The sequence below is a fragment of the Astatotilapia calliptera genome, chromosome 23 (genome assembly GCF_964374335.1).
Source record: "Astatotilapia calliptera chromosome 23, fAstCal68.1, whole genome shotgun sequence".
NCBI lineage: Eukaryota > Metazoa > Chordata > Actinopteri > Cichliformes > Cichlidae > Astatotilapia > Astatotilapia calliptera.
In genome coordinates this window covers 44,625,914-44,642,949 of record NC_137443.1, presented here as the reverse complement: position 1 = coordinate 44,642,949, position 17,036 = coordinate 44,625,914, and the positions used below count along the sequence as shown (strand labels likewise).

The following is a 17,036-nucleotide window of genomic DNA, read 5'->3' as shown; positions in this document are numbered from 1 at the left end:
CCACATGGCTTCACTTTTATAGGTGAAGTGTGACAGAAATGGACATATTTGAAGTCCAACACCTTTTTCCAGTCACATTATTAAAGCAGACAAACTACAAGCTCATTTTCATTCCAACAAGTCATCTTCTGACCTGGACTAACAACACTGGTCTCTATGTGCAGCTGGCTGTGAGACCAGTGCTCAGGGAGCGTCTACAAAGTGCAACACTGAACGAACATCACACACTCATTTGCTTCCAGCACTTTCACACAAACATCTACTGTCATTATTGTCACCAAACTCTGTGGATCCTTTATTGCAAATTCAAATGGGATCAAATGGTCAGACAAAAGAGGGTTATGAGGAAATATGATGAAATGTTGTGTATTAGCAGCAACTTATTGAATCTTTTTCCTCAGAAACCAAACAAAATGATTGACAAACATCTTTTTACAAACTCAGTGTTGGACTTGGATCAGCAGGATAAGCTGATGTTTAAAGGCATTTGAGTCTCGCTGTATGAGAGTCCAGTTCTTACTCAATATTTATGGATGATGTTCTTTCAGTGTTGCACTTTGTAGACGCTCCCTGAGCCTCACAGCCAGCTGCACATGGACCAGCTGACATTACCCAGCATTAGAGGCGGCTGTAAAAAATTCATGTTCCCATTTAAATGGTTTTAATTTGAATAAAACGATGTTGATTCATTCAATCCTGAATCGATGTTTAATATAAATGTATTTTGCCAGAATCTCAGGTTAAAGCTCACAAACTATTTCAACAAGCAGCAAACAGATAAAACAGTAAATGAGAGCAGCTAAACACACAAAGATGGAAACACAGAGCGTGGATCGTTCACTCCACGGCACGTACACGGACACGCCGTCGGGGCTGAAAGTGGACAGCTCACAGATCCTGAAGCTGCAGGTTTCATCTGTCTCCAACCAAAACTGAGTGAAGCAGCAGCAAAAGAAGATCCAAACTCTGCTTCACGTTTGATCAATATGCTCATGAATTCTCTCTGACTTTGGCTGTTCCTGCCTGCACAGCTCTCTCTCTCTCAGTGTACTCCAAGAACAGCTTCAAACATCTGTTTCTGCATCATTCACTGTTTATTAGCCACCAGTCTGCTGTTGTGTTCAGTGCTGTCGGCCTCTGACAGTAAAGCCTCATTTCTGCTGTTCCATGGAAACTTTTTAAAATGATGACAGATTACAAACTCTCAGCTGTGTCTGTAATCAAACCTCTGTAACTTTGCTTCACTTCAGCAGCATCAGCTCATGTTCACATGTTGCTTCATGGTTTGCTTCAGTTTTTGATCGACTGCAGAATATTTTGAAGGTTATCTGCTATAAAAAGCCAGAAGAGGAAAATCTGCTTCATGTGTTTCTGTTTGATCCTCAGTGACTTTGACACAAAGGCCTCTGCTGTGATGATCACACCTCTGATCAAGTCTCACAGTGTCACAACTGATAAATGATCAGAGTTAGAATATTTCTGACTGTCTGCTGTGTGCCGTGACCTTTGACCTGCTAAAGACAGTCAGCTGTGGATTATTCATTGTTGTGTCTGATACTTAGAACTGTGAGGAAGAAGCTACACAGTTAATCAGGGTCCCCTCTCTCTGAATCAGGAAAGGTGGGCAGGCCGCGTGTGGGCCGCGGGCCATACGTTGAGTATCACTGTTTGAAATGTGAACATTGTTCTGCTGCAGTCAATGGACTAAACCAGAGAAGAAGAAAACAGACTTTACCATGAAGATCCTCAGTGTGGATCAGTATAATATCAGCCTGATGTCTGCAGTTTAGTGTCAGCACAACTTTCACATCATATTCATCTCAGCACAACTAAAACATGCTGACTGACCTCAGAGTTTCAAGTTTACATCCTGGACTCTCCAGGAAACCACACAGATGCTTCACTCCTGGATCCTGCAGCTTGTTGTTGTCGCTCAGGTCCAGCTGTCTCAGATGGGAGGGGTTGGACTTCAGTGCTGCTGCCAGATAATCACAGCTGATCTCTGACAAACCACAGCTCCTCAATCTGTATAAAGAATGAAAGATGTAAGTTTATTAGACAAAGTGCTTGAAATCATTCAGTGTTTCATCATCTGTTCAGAGCTGAAGAAGGTTCAGAATGTAGAAGTTTAGAAAATGGAAACTCCAAACAGCTGAAGCCAACAGGAAGCAGCTTCAAACAAACACAACAAGAGAAAAAACTCTGAATGTTTCACATTAAAGTCGTACATTTATCATAAAAACAGGACAAAGACTTGAAAAAGTCGTGTTTTTCCTTCCAGGAACCACATGGCTTCACTTTTAAAGGTGAAGTGTGACAGAAATGGACATATTGAAATCAATGATATCAAAGCTGGAATCAAATGAGTCCAAGTCTTCTGCTGATTCAGCATCACATTCATCTTTGCTCCTTGTTCTGCATCCCCACCATAAATATCAAGAGGCAAAACTCACATTTTCCAAAATCCTCTTTAAGCTTCGACAATAAAGGAAGATAGTTTTATACAAGTCTTTGTGGTTTTCTTGTCACCCAGATGCCCGAGTACTTAAACTTGTTATAGCTGGGTTTAAAAGGGGCTAAAATACACAAAACTCCCCAGTTGTCGTACAGATAGACTTTGCCTCGCTCTTCCCAAAATTCACTTTATATCCAGAAATTGTCCCAAATTCCTTAAGTATGCATTAAGGTGACCTTGAGGCTCTTAAAGGCGCCTATAAATAAAACGTATTATTATTATTATTGTAAGTCTATCCAAAAGTTTGCGGAGGCTGTTCGATGGGTTGGAAATAAATAAAATCATGTCGTCGGCATAAAGAGAGACTTCATGTTCGATACCCCCTCGATGTTTTCCCTCAACACCAACACATTGTCTCAGAGCAACAGCTAGCGGTTCAATGGCAAAAAGGAGACAGAGGGCATCCCTGTCCTGGGGGGCAGATTATTGTTAGTCCGGACGGCTGTTAGAGGGGAGCAATACAATACTTTTATCCAAGATACAAAATTAAAGCCACATTTTTTAAGCGTATAAAAAAAAATCCCATCTCACCCGATCCAACGCCTTTTCTGCGTCAAGCCAAATTACAGTTTCCAATGTATCACCTTTAACATGGGTATAAATGATATTTAATAGAGCTCTAATGTTCAAAAAAGAGTGCCTAATAAAGCCCGTCTGGTGAAATAATGGAGGACAAATACTTGTGTAAGCGACGGGCCAACACTTGAGCCAGGATCTTGGTGTCTGTGTTGAACAAAGATATTAAACGACATGAACGACAATCTAAATGGTCTTTTTCCTGTTTTACAATTAAACACATCACTGCTTGATGCATTGTTGGAGGCAACGACTGTGAGAGGAAGGATTCTTCAAAAGTTGATTTTAACAGTGAATTCAGTCGGTCAGAAAACTTTATGAAAAAATCAGATGGATACCCGTCGGGGCAGCAGATTTTCCAGACTGCATGCTCCGTACGGCCGTTTCAATTCCAACATTAGAGACAGGTTCCTCCAGACTAGCGATCGCATCTTCTCCCAAGGAGGGAATATAAAACACCTTATTGAAATCATTGTGGATCTCAAGGATAGTTGGTTAGCTGTTCTTAGTCGTAGCTGGTGAGCTGATAACTCGCCTGTTTTTTCTCCATGTTCATAAGCGTAGCTGCAACTTTGACTCAGCCTGTTTTGTAGATATGAGATTGTATTCAGTTTGTCATTGTAACCGCTGTGTATATAGTACAGGCTCAGGAGAGTGGCTGCACACAGCATGTAGTTTAGTGTCACGGTCACAGTGGCTGACCGTATGGAGAGTGTGTGGAGGACTCAGGCGCAGACACTGGCGCAGACATGAAACTGAGTTTTGAACGAAAAGCGTGCCTTTATTTCGGCTGAAGACATCAAACAAGGCAGAATCACAGTGAAGAGAACTAAACTGGGGAACTAATACTATAATAAATCATGAAGACACGGAAAGCTATGGCTAAGAATACAAAAGACTGGGCATGAAAATATGGAGGGTGGGAACACAGATGACGCGACACAGAGACTAAATACACATGAGGGATGATCAAGTTCCAAACATTAAAACTGTCAAACCTGCAGGGGGGATTGGCTGTTCCAAACCTGAAATATTATTTCTGGGCAGCTCAGATGAGACCCCTGACTGTATGGGTGCGGGATTTGTCTGAAACTCAGTGGCTAAACATTGAGAAGACAATGTGCGAAAGATCATTGGAATCCCTGCTTTGTTCTAACATTTCAATTAAAAATGTGCATATGGGGGAACGGACGAGGGTCACACTAAAGATTTGGCGTAGAATCAAACAATCATTTGGTCGTCCAAAAGAAATTTCAATGTTATCAAGGCTCTCCTCCCTGCAGGGTTTTTCTCCTATTGTGGAAGACTCTGGCTTCAGAGCATGGTCACATAGCGGGCTTCATAAACTTTGTCATGTTGTGAGGAATGGGCACCTGAGCTCATTTGAACAGTTGAGGTCAGTTTCGGCTTCCTTCTTCTGACTTTTTTAGATTTCTGCAGCTAAGAAGCTTTTTGACAAAACATAAAGAATGGAGGCAAGTTTTGGAGCCCTCACCCATTGAGGAAATATTTCTAAAAATATTTCAAAGTAATTCCTCCCCAAAATTAATCAGTCATTTTTATAACACATTTATGAGTTTCAATACAAATGCAACTTTGGATATTAAGGCAAGGTGGGAAGCTGAGACTGCCACTCAAATCTCAGAGGACACCTGGGAAGAGGTGTTCGGTGAAGCCCATCTGGTGACTAATTCTGGGCTGTGGAGAGAATTTAAATGGAAGGTGGTCATGAGATATTTTAGAACCCCAGAGATAATTGCCAAAATGAAGCCTACAAATCCTGACACCTGCTGGCGAAATTGTGGTACTTCTTTAGGAACTCACTCACATATATTCTGGTCATGCCCAAAAATCTGCCCACTTTGGAATGACATATTTAAAGTTCTCAGTACAGTTTTCCAACAACCATTAACAAAGACCAACAGTTAGTCATTTTAGGAGTCTTACCAAAGGGTTTTGCGGGAAACAATAAAAAGTATCTCTTAAGAATCTTACAGCAGCACTAAAGTGTATCACTATTAAATGGCTGAATCTTGACCCACCTTCATATAATATGTGGATTGATAAAGCAAGAGAAATTTACCAGATGGAGGAAATAACATCTGCTCTGCGGATTCAGAGAGAATTGTTTACTGAGCGTTGGCGACCCATACATGCTTTACTGTTTCAATAATTTAGCATAGGTCTGTTTCGTTTTGTTCATTTATGGCTAAGTTTGTCACATGTTATTTAATATTACATAAAGTTTATGTTTTGTTTTCTTTTTGTTATGTTGTTGTCTGTTTGTTTGCTTGCTTGGGTTTTGTTTTGTGCTTCCTAATTGCAGTTCTTATTTTAATCTACATTTCTGCATTGCAGTTCCTGTAACTGTCCTACTTGTGAACATTGACAAGTACAAGTTGCAATGTTGTAAATTATAATAAAAATTGAGTATAGAAAAAAGAACATTAAAGTCGTACATTTCTCATAAAAACAGGACAAAGACTTGAAAAAGTCGTGTTTTTCCTTCCAGGAACCACATGGCTTCACTTTTAAAGGTGAAGTGTGACAGAAATGGACATATTTGAAGTCCAACACCTTTTTCCAGTCACATTATTAAAGCAGACAAACTACAAGCTCATTTTCATTCCAACAAGTCATCTTCTGACCTGGACTAACAACACTGGTCTCTATGTGCAGCTGGCTGTGAGACCAGTGCTCAGGGAGCGTCTACAAAGTGCAACACTGAAAGAACATCACACACTCATTTGCTTCCAGCACTTTCACACAAACATCTACTGTCATTATTGTCACCAAACTCTGTGGATCCTTTATTGCAAATTCAAATGGGATCAAATGGTCAGACAAAAGAGGCTTATGAGGAAATATGATGAAATGTTGTGTATTAGCAGCAACTTATTGAATCTTTTTCCTCAGAAACCAAACAAAATGATTGACAAACATCTTTTTACAAACTCAGTGTTGGACTTGGATCAGCAGGATAAGCTGATGTTTAAAGGCATTTGAGTCTCGCTGTATGAGAGTCCAGTTCTTACTCAATATTTATGGATGATGTTCTTTCAGTGTTGCACTTTGTAGACGCTCCCTGAGCCTCACAGCCAGCTGCACATGGACCAGCTGACATTACCCAGCATTAGAGGCGGCTGTAAAAAATTCATGTTCCCATTTAAATGGTTTTAATTTGAATAAAATGATGTTGATTCATTCAATCCTGAATCGATGTTTAATATAAATGTATTTTGCCAGAATCTCAGGTTAAAGCTCACAAACTATTTCAACAAGCAGCAAACAGATAAAACAGTAAATGAGAGCAGCTAAACACACAAAGATGGAAACACAGAGCGTGGATCGTTCACTCGACGGCACGTACACGGACACGCCGTCGGGGCTGAAAGTGGACAGCTCACAGATCCTGAAGCTGCAGGTTTCATCTGTCTCCAACCAAAACTGAGTGAAGCAGCAGCAAAAGAAGATCCAAACTCTGCTTCACGTTTGATCAATATGCTCATGAATTCTCTCTGACTTTGGCTGTTCCTGCCTGCACAGCTCTCTCTCTCTCAGTGTACTCCAAGAACAGCTTCAAACATCTGTTTCTGCATCATTCACTGTTTATTAGCCACCAGTCTGCTGTTGTGTTCAGTGCTGTCGGCCTCTGACAGTAAAGCCTCATTTCTGCTGTTCCATGGAAACTTTTTAAAATGATGACAGATTACAAACTCTCAGCTGTGTCTGTAATCAAACCTCTGTAACTTTGCTTCACTTCAGCAGCATCAGCTCATGTTCACATGTTGCTTCATGGTTTTCATGGTTGATTTACCTCATTTTTTCAAAAATGACCTCTGACAGGAAAGTCTCATTTCTGCTGCTCAACACTGAAGAAATGTAAACTTTTCAAAATGATGACAAATTGGAAAACACCTAAACCCAGGAGATGTAACCCTTCTCTCCGGGGCGGAGGCAAGCGGACCACCTCTTTGATTAGAGCTGTGTCTCTAATCAAAGCAGAGATGGAACGATGCCACTTTTTTTTTTAATATCTTGCTGCATTTTGTATAAATTCATACTCAAGTTTAAAAAATCTAAACACTAAAGATGTTCTGTTATACCTGTCTGCAAAAACACACTGCAGCCAAAACATTAGACAATACTGATCTTTGTATTTAAACTTTTATCAGAATTTTAAATCTAAGTATTTAAAGTAATATTCAAAAGTCATTTAAATCAGTCTGATGCAGACTTCAAAAACTCTTTGGTTGTGAATAAAAGAAGTGCAACATCAGCACCAAATAATGTTTCTATTGAACAACTAACACAAACAGGTTGTAGAATGGAGCCTTTTCTACTCACAGCTGAACAGAAACAACATCCAGAGTGGAAAACAGTGCAAACAACTGCAAACAGGCTTCATGACACTCATGTTTGATCAGATTCACTCCCTGCTCTCACACACCAACTCCAGACCTGCATTCATCTTTTCCCTCTGAACCCCCCAAACATACAAACCCTGAGCCACCACCATTGCCCTTTCACTGACTGCCCCACTCCACCATTTGACCCTTAGAACTGAAGACGCTTCTCTCATAAGAGGTGAAACATCTTCAAGGAAACTTAAAGAAGTCCAGACGCTTTTCTTTCCAAGCTTCTTAGACTATGATGACCTGGATGTCTGAGAACCTTCACAGACTGATTTTACAAGAACAACTTGTGTCAAAAATCCCTGGCAGTGCCTCTCTGTCACACACACAAATCACTAGAGTTACAAATTTAATAACTTAAAAAGTAAAAAGACCACTTTTGAGCCGTGTCTTTTTGGCCATAACGAATACCAAAAGAACCGAAATTTAATAACATTAAAACCAAACAATAAATGAGCAAAGTAGTGCATGATAAATATAGACAAATACAAAGTGCAATATAGAAACACTGGGTAAAAAGAAATGAACAATTAAAAAGGAGGATAAAAGATGTGAGCAGTAGTTAAACAGTAGAAATAAATATATAATAAACAAACAAAAATAGATAATAAATGAAAGCCAGGTCTGAAAGGTGAGTTTGGCTTTAAAAGCATGAAAACACACTGCTGTCTTCAGGAAGGCTGCTCCAGTAACAGAAAGTCATCTACATGTGGGTTTAGTTCTGACTTTATGGACAAGTAAAAAAAACAAAATAAAATAAAAACATCTGTCCAGACAACCTGACAGTCAAAAATATAAACTCAGGAACTTAAAAGGAAAATTGTGCTGACTTTGAACGTCCACATCAAGATAAACTTACAGATTTAAGAGTCAAAAAGTGTCAAAAAGTCTGTATCCTTACCTGAGAGTTTCAAGTTTACAATCAGGACTCTTTAGTCCAACACACAGCAAATCCAAGTCTGAATCCTGCAGGTAGTTCGAGCTCAGGTCCAGCTCTCTCAGATGATTGGATGGGGAGCTGAGAATTTCAGACAAAGCTTCAAAGCTTCTTTTTGAGAGTTTACAATCTCTCAGCCTGAGGAAGAATAACAATGGAGACATATTCTTTTATTCATCTAGCATTATTAAACATATTTGTTCATAGATTCACTTACAGCACTTTCTTGGATGCTTTGACCACTGGCAGCAGCTTCAACAATGCCTTCTCTGAACGGGAGTATTTCTCCAGGTCGAACTCATCCAGATCTGATGACAGTAAGATGAAGACCAGAGCCGACCACTGAGCAGGAGACAGTTGATCTGTGGAGAGACGTCCTGATCTCAGGGACTGTTGGATCTCCTCCACTAGAGAACGATCATCCAGTTCATTCAGACAGTGGAACAGGTTGATGCTTTTCTCTGCAGACAGTTTCCCACTGAGCTTCTTCTTGATGTAGTGAACTGTTTCCTGATTGGTCTGTGAGCTACTTCCTGTCTGTGTCAGCATGCATAGGAGATCCTGATTGGTCTGCAGTGAAAGACCCAGGAGGAAGCGGAGGAACAAGTCCAGGTGTCCATTTGGACTCTCTAAGGCTTTGTCCACAGCACTCTGGTAGAAGTCTTTTACAGTAAGTGTTTTCTGGAAGATTTTAAAGCGAGGAGATTGTTTCTTAAGCAGGTTGACTCCAGAGTTGATGAAGGTCAGATAGACATGAAGAGCAGCAAAGAACTCCTGAATGCTCAGATGGATGAAACAGTAAACAACGTTGTTGAACATGTGGCACTCATCAGCTTTAAAGATCTGTGTGAACACTCCTGAGTACACTGAGGCTGCTCTGATATCGATGCCACACTCTGTCAGGTCTGATTTATAGAAGATCAGGTTTCCTTTCTGCAGCTGATCAAAGGCCAGTTTTCCCAGAGACTCAATGATCTTCCTGCACGACTCTGTCTCAGCTCCTCCATCATACTTGATGTCCTTCGTTTTTAGGTGAAATAGCACAAGACGTAGGTAGAGCTCTGTGAGAGTCTTAGGCAGATCTTTGCTCTCTTTGTTCTTCATGACAAACTCCAGAACTGTAGCAGTGATCCAGCAGAAGACTGGGATGTGGCACATGATGTGGAGGCTTCGTGATGTCTTGATGTGGGAGATGATGCTGCTGGCCTGCTCCGAATCTCCGAATCTCTTCCTGAAGTACTCCTCCTTCTGTGGGTCAGTGAACCCTCTGACCTCTGTCACCACGCCAACACAGTCAGGAGGGATCTGATTGGCTGCTGCAGGTCGTGTGGTTATCCAGAGGCGAGCAGAGGGAAGCAGTTTCCCCCTGATGAGGTTTATCAGCAGCACATCCACTGAGGTGGACTTTCTAGGGTCAGTCAGGATTGTAGTTTTGTGGAAGTCCAGAGGAGGTCGACACTCATCCAGACCATCAAAGATGAACACAACCTGGAAGTCTTCAAAGGTGTAGATTCCTGCTTTTTTGGTTTCAGTAAAGATGTGATGAACAAGTTCCACCAAGCTGAACTTTTCCTCTTTCAGCAGATTCAGCTCTCTGAAAGTGAATGGAAACATGAACTGGATGTCCTGGTTGGCTTTGTCTTCAGCCCAGTCCAGAGTGAACTTCTGTGTTAGGACTGTTTTCCCAATGCCAGCCACTCCCATTGTCAGCACTGTTCTGATTGGTTTATCTCTTCCAGGTGGGAGTTTAAAGATGTCTTCTTGTCTGATGGTTGTTTCTGGTCTGTCTGGTTTCCTGGATGCTGTTTCAATCTGTCTGACCTCATGTTCATCATTAACCTCTGCAGTCCCTCCCCCTGTGATGTAGAGCTCTGTGTAGATCTGACTCAGGAGGGTCGGGTTTTCTGTTGTAGAAATCCCCTCGAGCACACACTGGAACTTCTGCTTCAGGTCTGACTTGAGTTTGAGCTGACACTCAGTGAGAATCTCTGCATGAATAAACAGCAAATGACACAAATGAGAAAACTGCATTCTGGTTACTGTGGTTATGTGTTCAGTTCACTGGACTCTTGGTGTCATGATCCGAGTGAGTCTGAGTAACTTTCCACAGCATCAGCTCTCCTCCCCTGGGTGGAGCCCTCCTCACTCCTCCGTGCTCCTCACCTGTTGCCAATTACTCCGGCAGTATTTATGAGCAGCACTCACAATGAACCTTCTCCAGATTGTGTGCTTAGCACAGTCAGTTCTCTGCCTCACATTTTGTCTTGTGCTCCTCAGCTTGTTTCGCGTAACCCTCTTTTCCTGTTCCCTAGTCGGCACCTGGATACATCTTCCAACTCTCGCCATAAGTCACGCCTCAGGATTCTGGCCTGCCACTGCTGGGAAAACTCACTCTTGCAAACTGCCATCCTCACCTGCCTGCCTCCCTGTGCACCCACATCTCACTCTGTACCCAGATTTAATTCATCTCCTCCTCCAGCTGATCTCCACCTGCAGCCACGTAACACCTCTTAGTTTTTAAATCTTGGACTCATTCACTACACTGTGGACCACTCTGATTATTATCTCCTTTGTTCCAGTGATCCTGGATAGTTTCTATTCGCCCGATTCTGCCCCTGTTGTTCCTTTGACCTGCCTCAGCTTATGTTCTGGCCTCAGCTCTGCACTTCTCATAATACCTCGCTTGCTGTTGAATTTAGCCGTGATTCAGCTTTCTCCGTCAAGAAATCTAGTAAAATACATTTCTGTTAAAAGTCACTCAGCCTCCGTTTTTTGGTTCTGTGCTTGACTCCATTCCTTTTCATGAGCCATTGAGCCCTGACACTTGGGTTATAACTGAGGGCAGGTTTTATAGAGACACATTCGAATTAATTATGTTTATTTATACAGCACCAAATCAATACTAGCAACATTTCACATATTACATAAACAACACTATGGAGCCAGTGATGAATAAATATGTAGAATAAATGAAAGAATTTCAAGTATAAAAGTTTTTTTTATTAATTCCTCCAAATAACAACAACAGTCACCCCAATGTGCTTTATATTGTAAGATAAAGAACCTACAATAATACAACAGAAAAAACCCCAACTATCTTTTTGGGTCCTGAAAACTGAAGGCTCTGCCTCCCATTCTACTTTTAAATACTCTGTGAACAACAAGTAGGCCTGCAGAGCGAGAGCGAAGTGCTCTAATAGGGGGATATGGTACTACAAGGTCATTAAGATAAGATGGGGCCTGATTATTTAAGACCTTGTATGTGAGGAGCAGGATTTTGAATTCAATTCTGGATTTAACAGGAAGTCGATACAGGAGAAATCTGCTCTCTCTTTCTAGTCCCTGTCAGGACTCTTGCTGCAGCATTTTGGATTAACTGAAGCCTTTTCAGCGAGTTTTTAGGACTTGCTGATAATAATGAATTACAGTCGTCCAGCCTTGACGTAATAAATGCATAAACTTGTCACGGCTGGGGCAGCAGTCGTGCGGTGGAGTTAAATGAGGACCCAAGTTGCAGACAGTGGTGGAGATGCGAGTGAGGTTTTATTTACAGTGAACAAACCAAGGTGAGGGCAGAACTAAACATAAACCTAAACTGGAAAAACTACAGTGGCTTGCAAAAGTATTCGGCCCCCTTGAACTTTTCCACATTTTGTCACATTACAGCCACAAACATGAATCAATGTTAGTGGAATTCCAGGTGAAAGACCAACACAACGTGGTGCACACGTGAGAAGTGGAACGAAAATCATACATCATTCCAAACATTTTGTACAAATAAATAACTGCAAAGTGGGGTGTGCGTAATTATTCAGCCCCCTGAGTCAATACTTTGTAGAACCAGCTTTTGCTGCAGTTACAGCTGCCAGTCTTTTAGGGTCTGTCTCTACCAGCTTTGCACATCTACAGACTGAAATTCTTGCCCATTCTTCTTTGCAAAACAGCTCCAGCTCAGGCAGATTAGATGGGCAGCGTTTGTGAACAGCAGTTTTCAGATCTTGCCACAGATTCTGGATTGGATTTAGATCTGGACTTTGACTGGGCCGTTCTAACACATGGACATGTTTTGTTTTAAACCACTCCATTGTTGCCCTGGCTTTATGTTCAGGGTCGTTGTCCTGCTGGAAGGGGAACCTCCGCCCCAGTCTCAAGTCTTTTGCAGACTCCAAGAGGTTTTCTTCCAAGATTGCCCTGTATTTGGCTCCATCCATCTTCCCATCAACTCTGACCAGCTTCCCTGTCCCTGCTGAAGAGAAGCACCCCCAGAGCATGATGCTGCCACCACCATATTTGACAGTGGGGATGGTGTGTTCAGAGTCATGTGCAGTGTTAGTTTTCCACCACACATAGCGTTTTGCATTTTGAACAAAAAGTTCCATTTTGGTCTCATCTGACCTGAGCAGCTTCTTCCACATGTTTGCTGTGTCCCCCACATGGCTTGTGGCAAACTGCAAACGGGACTTCTTATGGTTTTCTGTTAACAATGGCTTTCTTCTTGCCACTCTTCCATAAAGGCCAACTTTGTGCAGTGCACGACTAATAGTTGTCCTATGGACAGATTCCCCCACCTGAGCTGTAGATCTCTGCAGCTCGTCCAGAGGCACCATGGGCCTCTTGGCTGCATTTCTGATCAGCGCTCTCTTTGTTCGGCGTTATTCGATTACACACAGGTGCACTCTATTTAGTCATTAGCACTCATCAGGCAACGTCTATGGGCAACTGACTGCACTCAAACCAAAGGGGGCTGAATAATTACGCACACCCCACTTTGCAGTTATTTATTTGTAAAAAATGTTTGGAGTCATGTATGATTCTCATTCCACTTCTCACGTGTACACCGCTTTGTGTTGGTCTTTCACCTGGAATTCCAATAAAATTGATTCATGTTTGTGGCTGTAATGTGACAAAATGTGGAAAAGTTCAAGGGGGCCGAATACTTTTGCAAGCCACTGTAACAGACAAACCTGAAAACATAAGGACAGCGGGGAATACACAGAGATGACACAAAGAAGGCTGGATAGAGAGACGAGTAGTAACACTGATTAACACAGTAATGCAGACGACACAACGAGGAACACAGGCAGACACATACTATAAATACACACAAGGTAATGAGGGAATGACACACAGGAGGGGAGCACAGCTGATCCTAATTCACAAGACGAGACACAAACCTTCAAAGTAAAACAGGAAACAGACTGTTTTACAACACAAACTCGGGGACACGAACAGAACACAGAGGAAAGACACAGGTAGAGATCAACCTAAGAACTAATACAAAATCAGAATTAACACAAAGTACACAAGGTGATACCAAAAATGAAACAAAACGCTGAACGACCCAGGACCATGACAGAACTAGTTTTTCAGCGTCACTCTGAGACAGGATATTTCTAACTTTAGAGATGTTGCACAAATGGAAGAAAGCAGTCTTGCATATTTGTTTAATATGTGCGTTGAAGGACATGTCCTGGTCAAAAATGACTCCAAGGTTCCTCACAGTGTTACTGGAGGCCAAGGTAATGCCATCCAGAGTAAGAATCTGCTTAGATACCATATTTCTAAGATTTTCAGGGCCGAGTACAATAACCTCAGTTTGATCTGAATTAAGAAGCAGAAAGTTAGCGGCCATCCAGGTCTTTATGTCTTTAAGACATTCCTGCAGTTTAACTAATTGGTGTGTGTTATCTGACTTCATGGACAGATGGAGCTGGGTGTCATCTGCATAGCAGTGTAAATGTATGCTATGTCTTCTAATGACACTACCTAAGGGAAGCTTGGTAACGGGAGCGTTGCCAGCAGAAGGCTGAAGTGGAATCTCCCAGAAAGCTGCAGAAGAAAAAACATGAGCTGAAATGGTGGATTTTAGTCAAATAAGGAGAACTGTGGCTTTCCTCCAACCTTTGACCAATCACCTTAGTGTCCTGTTTATCAACCATAATAAAAAGCATTTACTGTGTGGGCATTTTTTTGTTTGGGTCTCCAAACAGCAGAAAGAAATGGCAGCCATTTTTTTTAACTTTACCTTCAACTGGTAAATAGATTTAAGAAAAAGCACTTTGATCATATTTGTGACGTGTCCCAAACTGTTGTTGTCGCCTCATTTATGTTGATAAAACAGCTCTAAAACCAATCTGACAATATAAATCTGTAAAATGAGCAGAAAACCTGCTGCTGGTCCCATTTTAATCAAACCAACCCAAAGAGCAGATATTCATGTGTACACAGGAGGTTATTTGTGCAGATGCATAAAACACAAACTGTTGGCTTTCTGCAGTCTCTCACTCCTGAAAGTGTTGGCAAGTGTTTTGGATTTATTATTTATATAGATTTTAATGGCACCTGTGTAATGTTAACTAATGTTTTTATTGTTTATGTGTTTTTTGTTTAGTCATTCCCTGACTTACCTGTGGGTTCTGGGATGGTTTTATTTAAATTCTCCAACAGATCATTCTTGTTTATCCTCCCCAAAAGATTTTTAGTGACTTCAAAAGTGTTGATAGAGTAGGTATCAAACATCAGATCCACTATGTCCGTCCTCTCTGCATTCTCCAGTTCACTCTCTGGGATTGCTGGTAAACCTTCTACAGACCCGTTCTTCAGATGCCACTTAAATTCTTCAAAGTCATCACGTCCCAAATCCTTCAAAGTCCCCAGAAGGATTTCTTTAGGTGTCGTCATCTTTTACCCTGTAAGGACCCGATAAACAAAGACTGTAACAACAGCTGGAGAGGTAATTGTCTGATTTATCAGAATTTAACTTGATTCTAACAGCAGTTCATCACTACCACCAATAAATTTCTTAGGCTCAGAATGCAACAAAATTGCACATGAAGAAGCACATAGAGAAGTATCCAAGTAACACTTTGCTACAATATAAAACAAACTATTATAAATAAAGAAAATATATAAACTAAATATATACACTACCCGTCAAACGTTTTAGAACAGCCCAATTTTTCCAGTGTTTTTGTCACGGTTTGCGAGCCGTGTGTAAATTATTAAAGGACCCTTTATGCAGGCAGCTCAGATGCAAGTGAGTTTATTCATCACATGGTGATACAAACAGAAATGGCGAAGGTGAGCATGGAAACTAAGCAAAAACCTAAACTGGGAAAACTAACAGTACACGAATATGAAGAATTACACGAAGGGAAGACGAAAACACGGAACACAAGGGGTGGGAGCAAAGCACCACAACACATCACTATATAGTAGTGATGGGTCCAGCAACACTGATGCACCGACGCTTGTATCAAGCTCACAGAGCGAAACCTGTATCGGTGCGTGTGTCGCTTTAAGAAAAAGTCACGTGATCGATACAGCTGCTGTATCGCTCATTACCAACGCGCTAAACTGTGTTTAAAAGGTACCGCATCTGCATCTGTCAATGGGATGAGTCGCCACCAAAAAACCCCCCAAAAAAACCAAAATTACTCTCGCAAAGATAAAAAAAATAAATAAATAAAAACATCTCTCCATAACAAAATTGAGCTTGAAAGAAAAAAAAATGTTTCTGCTGTGTGGGATCATTTTGATCTTTTAACTGCAAATAAGGGAATAGTTTGTCTGTCTTTGTTTCAGTGTAATCTATCAGAATAGGAAAAACAGCAATGTGACTTGCAGTGTAAATTATTTATTTTCTATTCTGCTGAGCTTTGTTACACAATCAAAAGCACCTCCTCAGTGTTCAGGCATTACAGAACCAAACATGAAAATGAGGAGACAAACACACCGAGAATGAACACAGGTCGGCCTATATTGACACTGAACTGCTTTATCATCATTTTTTAATTAACATGCGTTTTATTATTTTGAAATCAAGCACCTAGGAAGTCTGTTCTGGACCATGCAGTCCTGAGTTTTATTATAACGGACTGCCAACCCCTTAGTATTGTGGAGAGTGTCGGAGAGAAACATTCCAAGATCAGAGGATCCTTTAACGTACTGGGGGAACAGGAAGACATCTTATCTGAACCTTTTCCACCTGGCTTTACAGTTTTTGTGTACCCCAGCTTCATCTGTGCCTCTGAATTTTCCAAAGCTGGGGAAATGCACCTTAGAACACACATGCATCAACACTACAATGAGCGGGCGGAGGGAGGTTTTGGAGTCTTCTCACACCCCCGTTCTCTGCGACAGGCACGTGCAGAGGGGGGGGGGGCTAGAGGGGCTTGAGCACCCGCCCCTTTCCTGATGGGTGCCCAAGGTGCCCTTTTGTTGAGGCAACTTTTTTTAAAAAAAAAAAGTATTATTTATTTTTATGTGTGCGTGCGTGCGGAGTCCTGTCTGTGCCCTTCAACAATAATATTTAACTATTAATCACAGTTTTGCTAAATAAAAGGATCTGGCTTGCATCAGTCACATGATCACATTTAACCAATGATCGCCCTTGATGGCAGAACGCGCTGGTTACGAGCCGGGAACGAGCTCACAAAGAGCACGCGCATCTTTTGCGGTCCGGAGCTGTAAGAGAAACACAAGTTAACTCAGAGACACAGACTGATGCGACAAAACCAGTAAGTAGGTGTACAGCGTACACTGTAGTGTGTAGCACACAGGAGTATTAGCTTATTACGTACACGTTGGTAAG

At 41.5% G+C, this 17,036-nt stretch overlaps 1 protein-coding gene across 2 annotated transcripts in view; it reads right to left on the bottom strand.

The window, feature by feature from the left end:
- LOC113016963 (NACHT, LRR and PYD domains-containing protein 12-like) overlaps positions 1-17,036 on the bottom strand; it is a 405,899-nt gene that overhangs the window by 302,317 nt on the left and 86,546 nt on the right. Inside the window, exon 5 of one of the 2 annotated variants that reach the window (XM_080296779.1) lies at positions 1,849-2,025. The exons of the other annotated variant lie outside the window; for it this stretch is intronic. Coding sequence (XP_080152905.1) covers positions 1,849-2,025 — 177 coding nt within the window. The remainder of the gene's footprint in view (positions 1-1,848; positions 2,026-17,036) is intronic. 2 annotated transcript variants of the gene reach the window in all.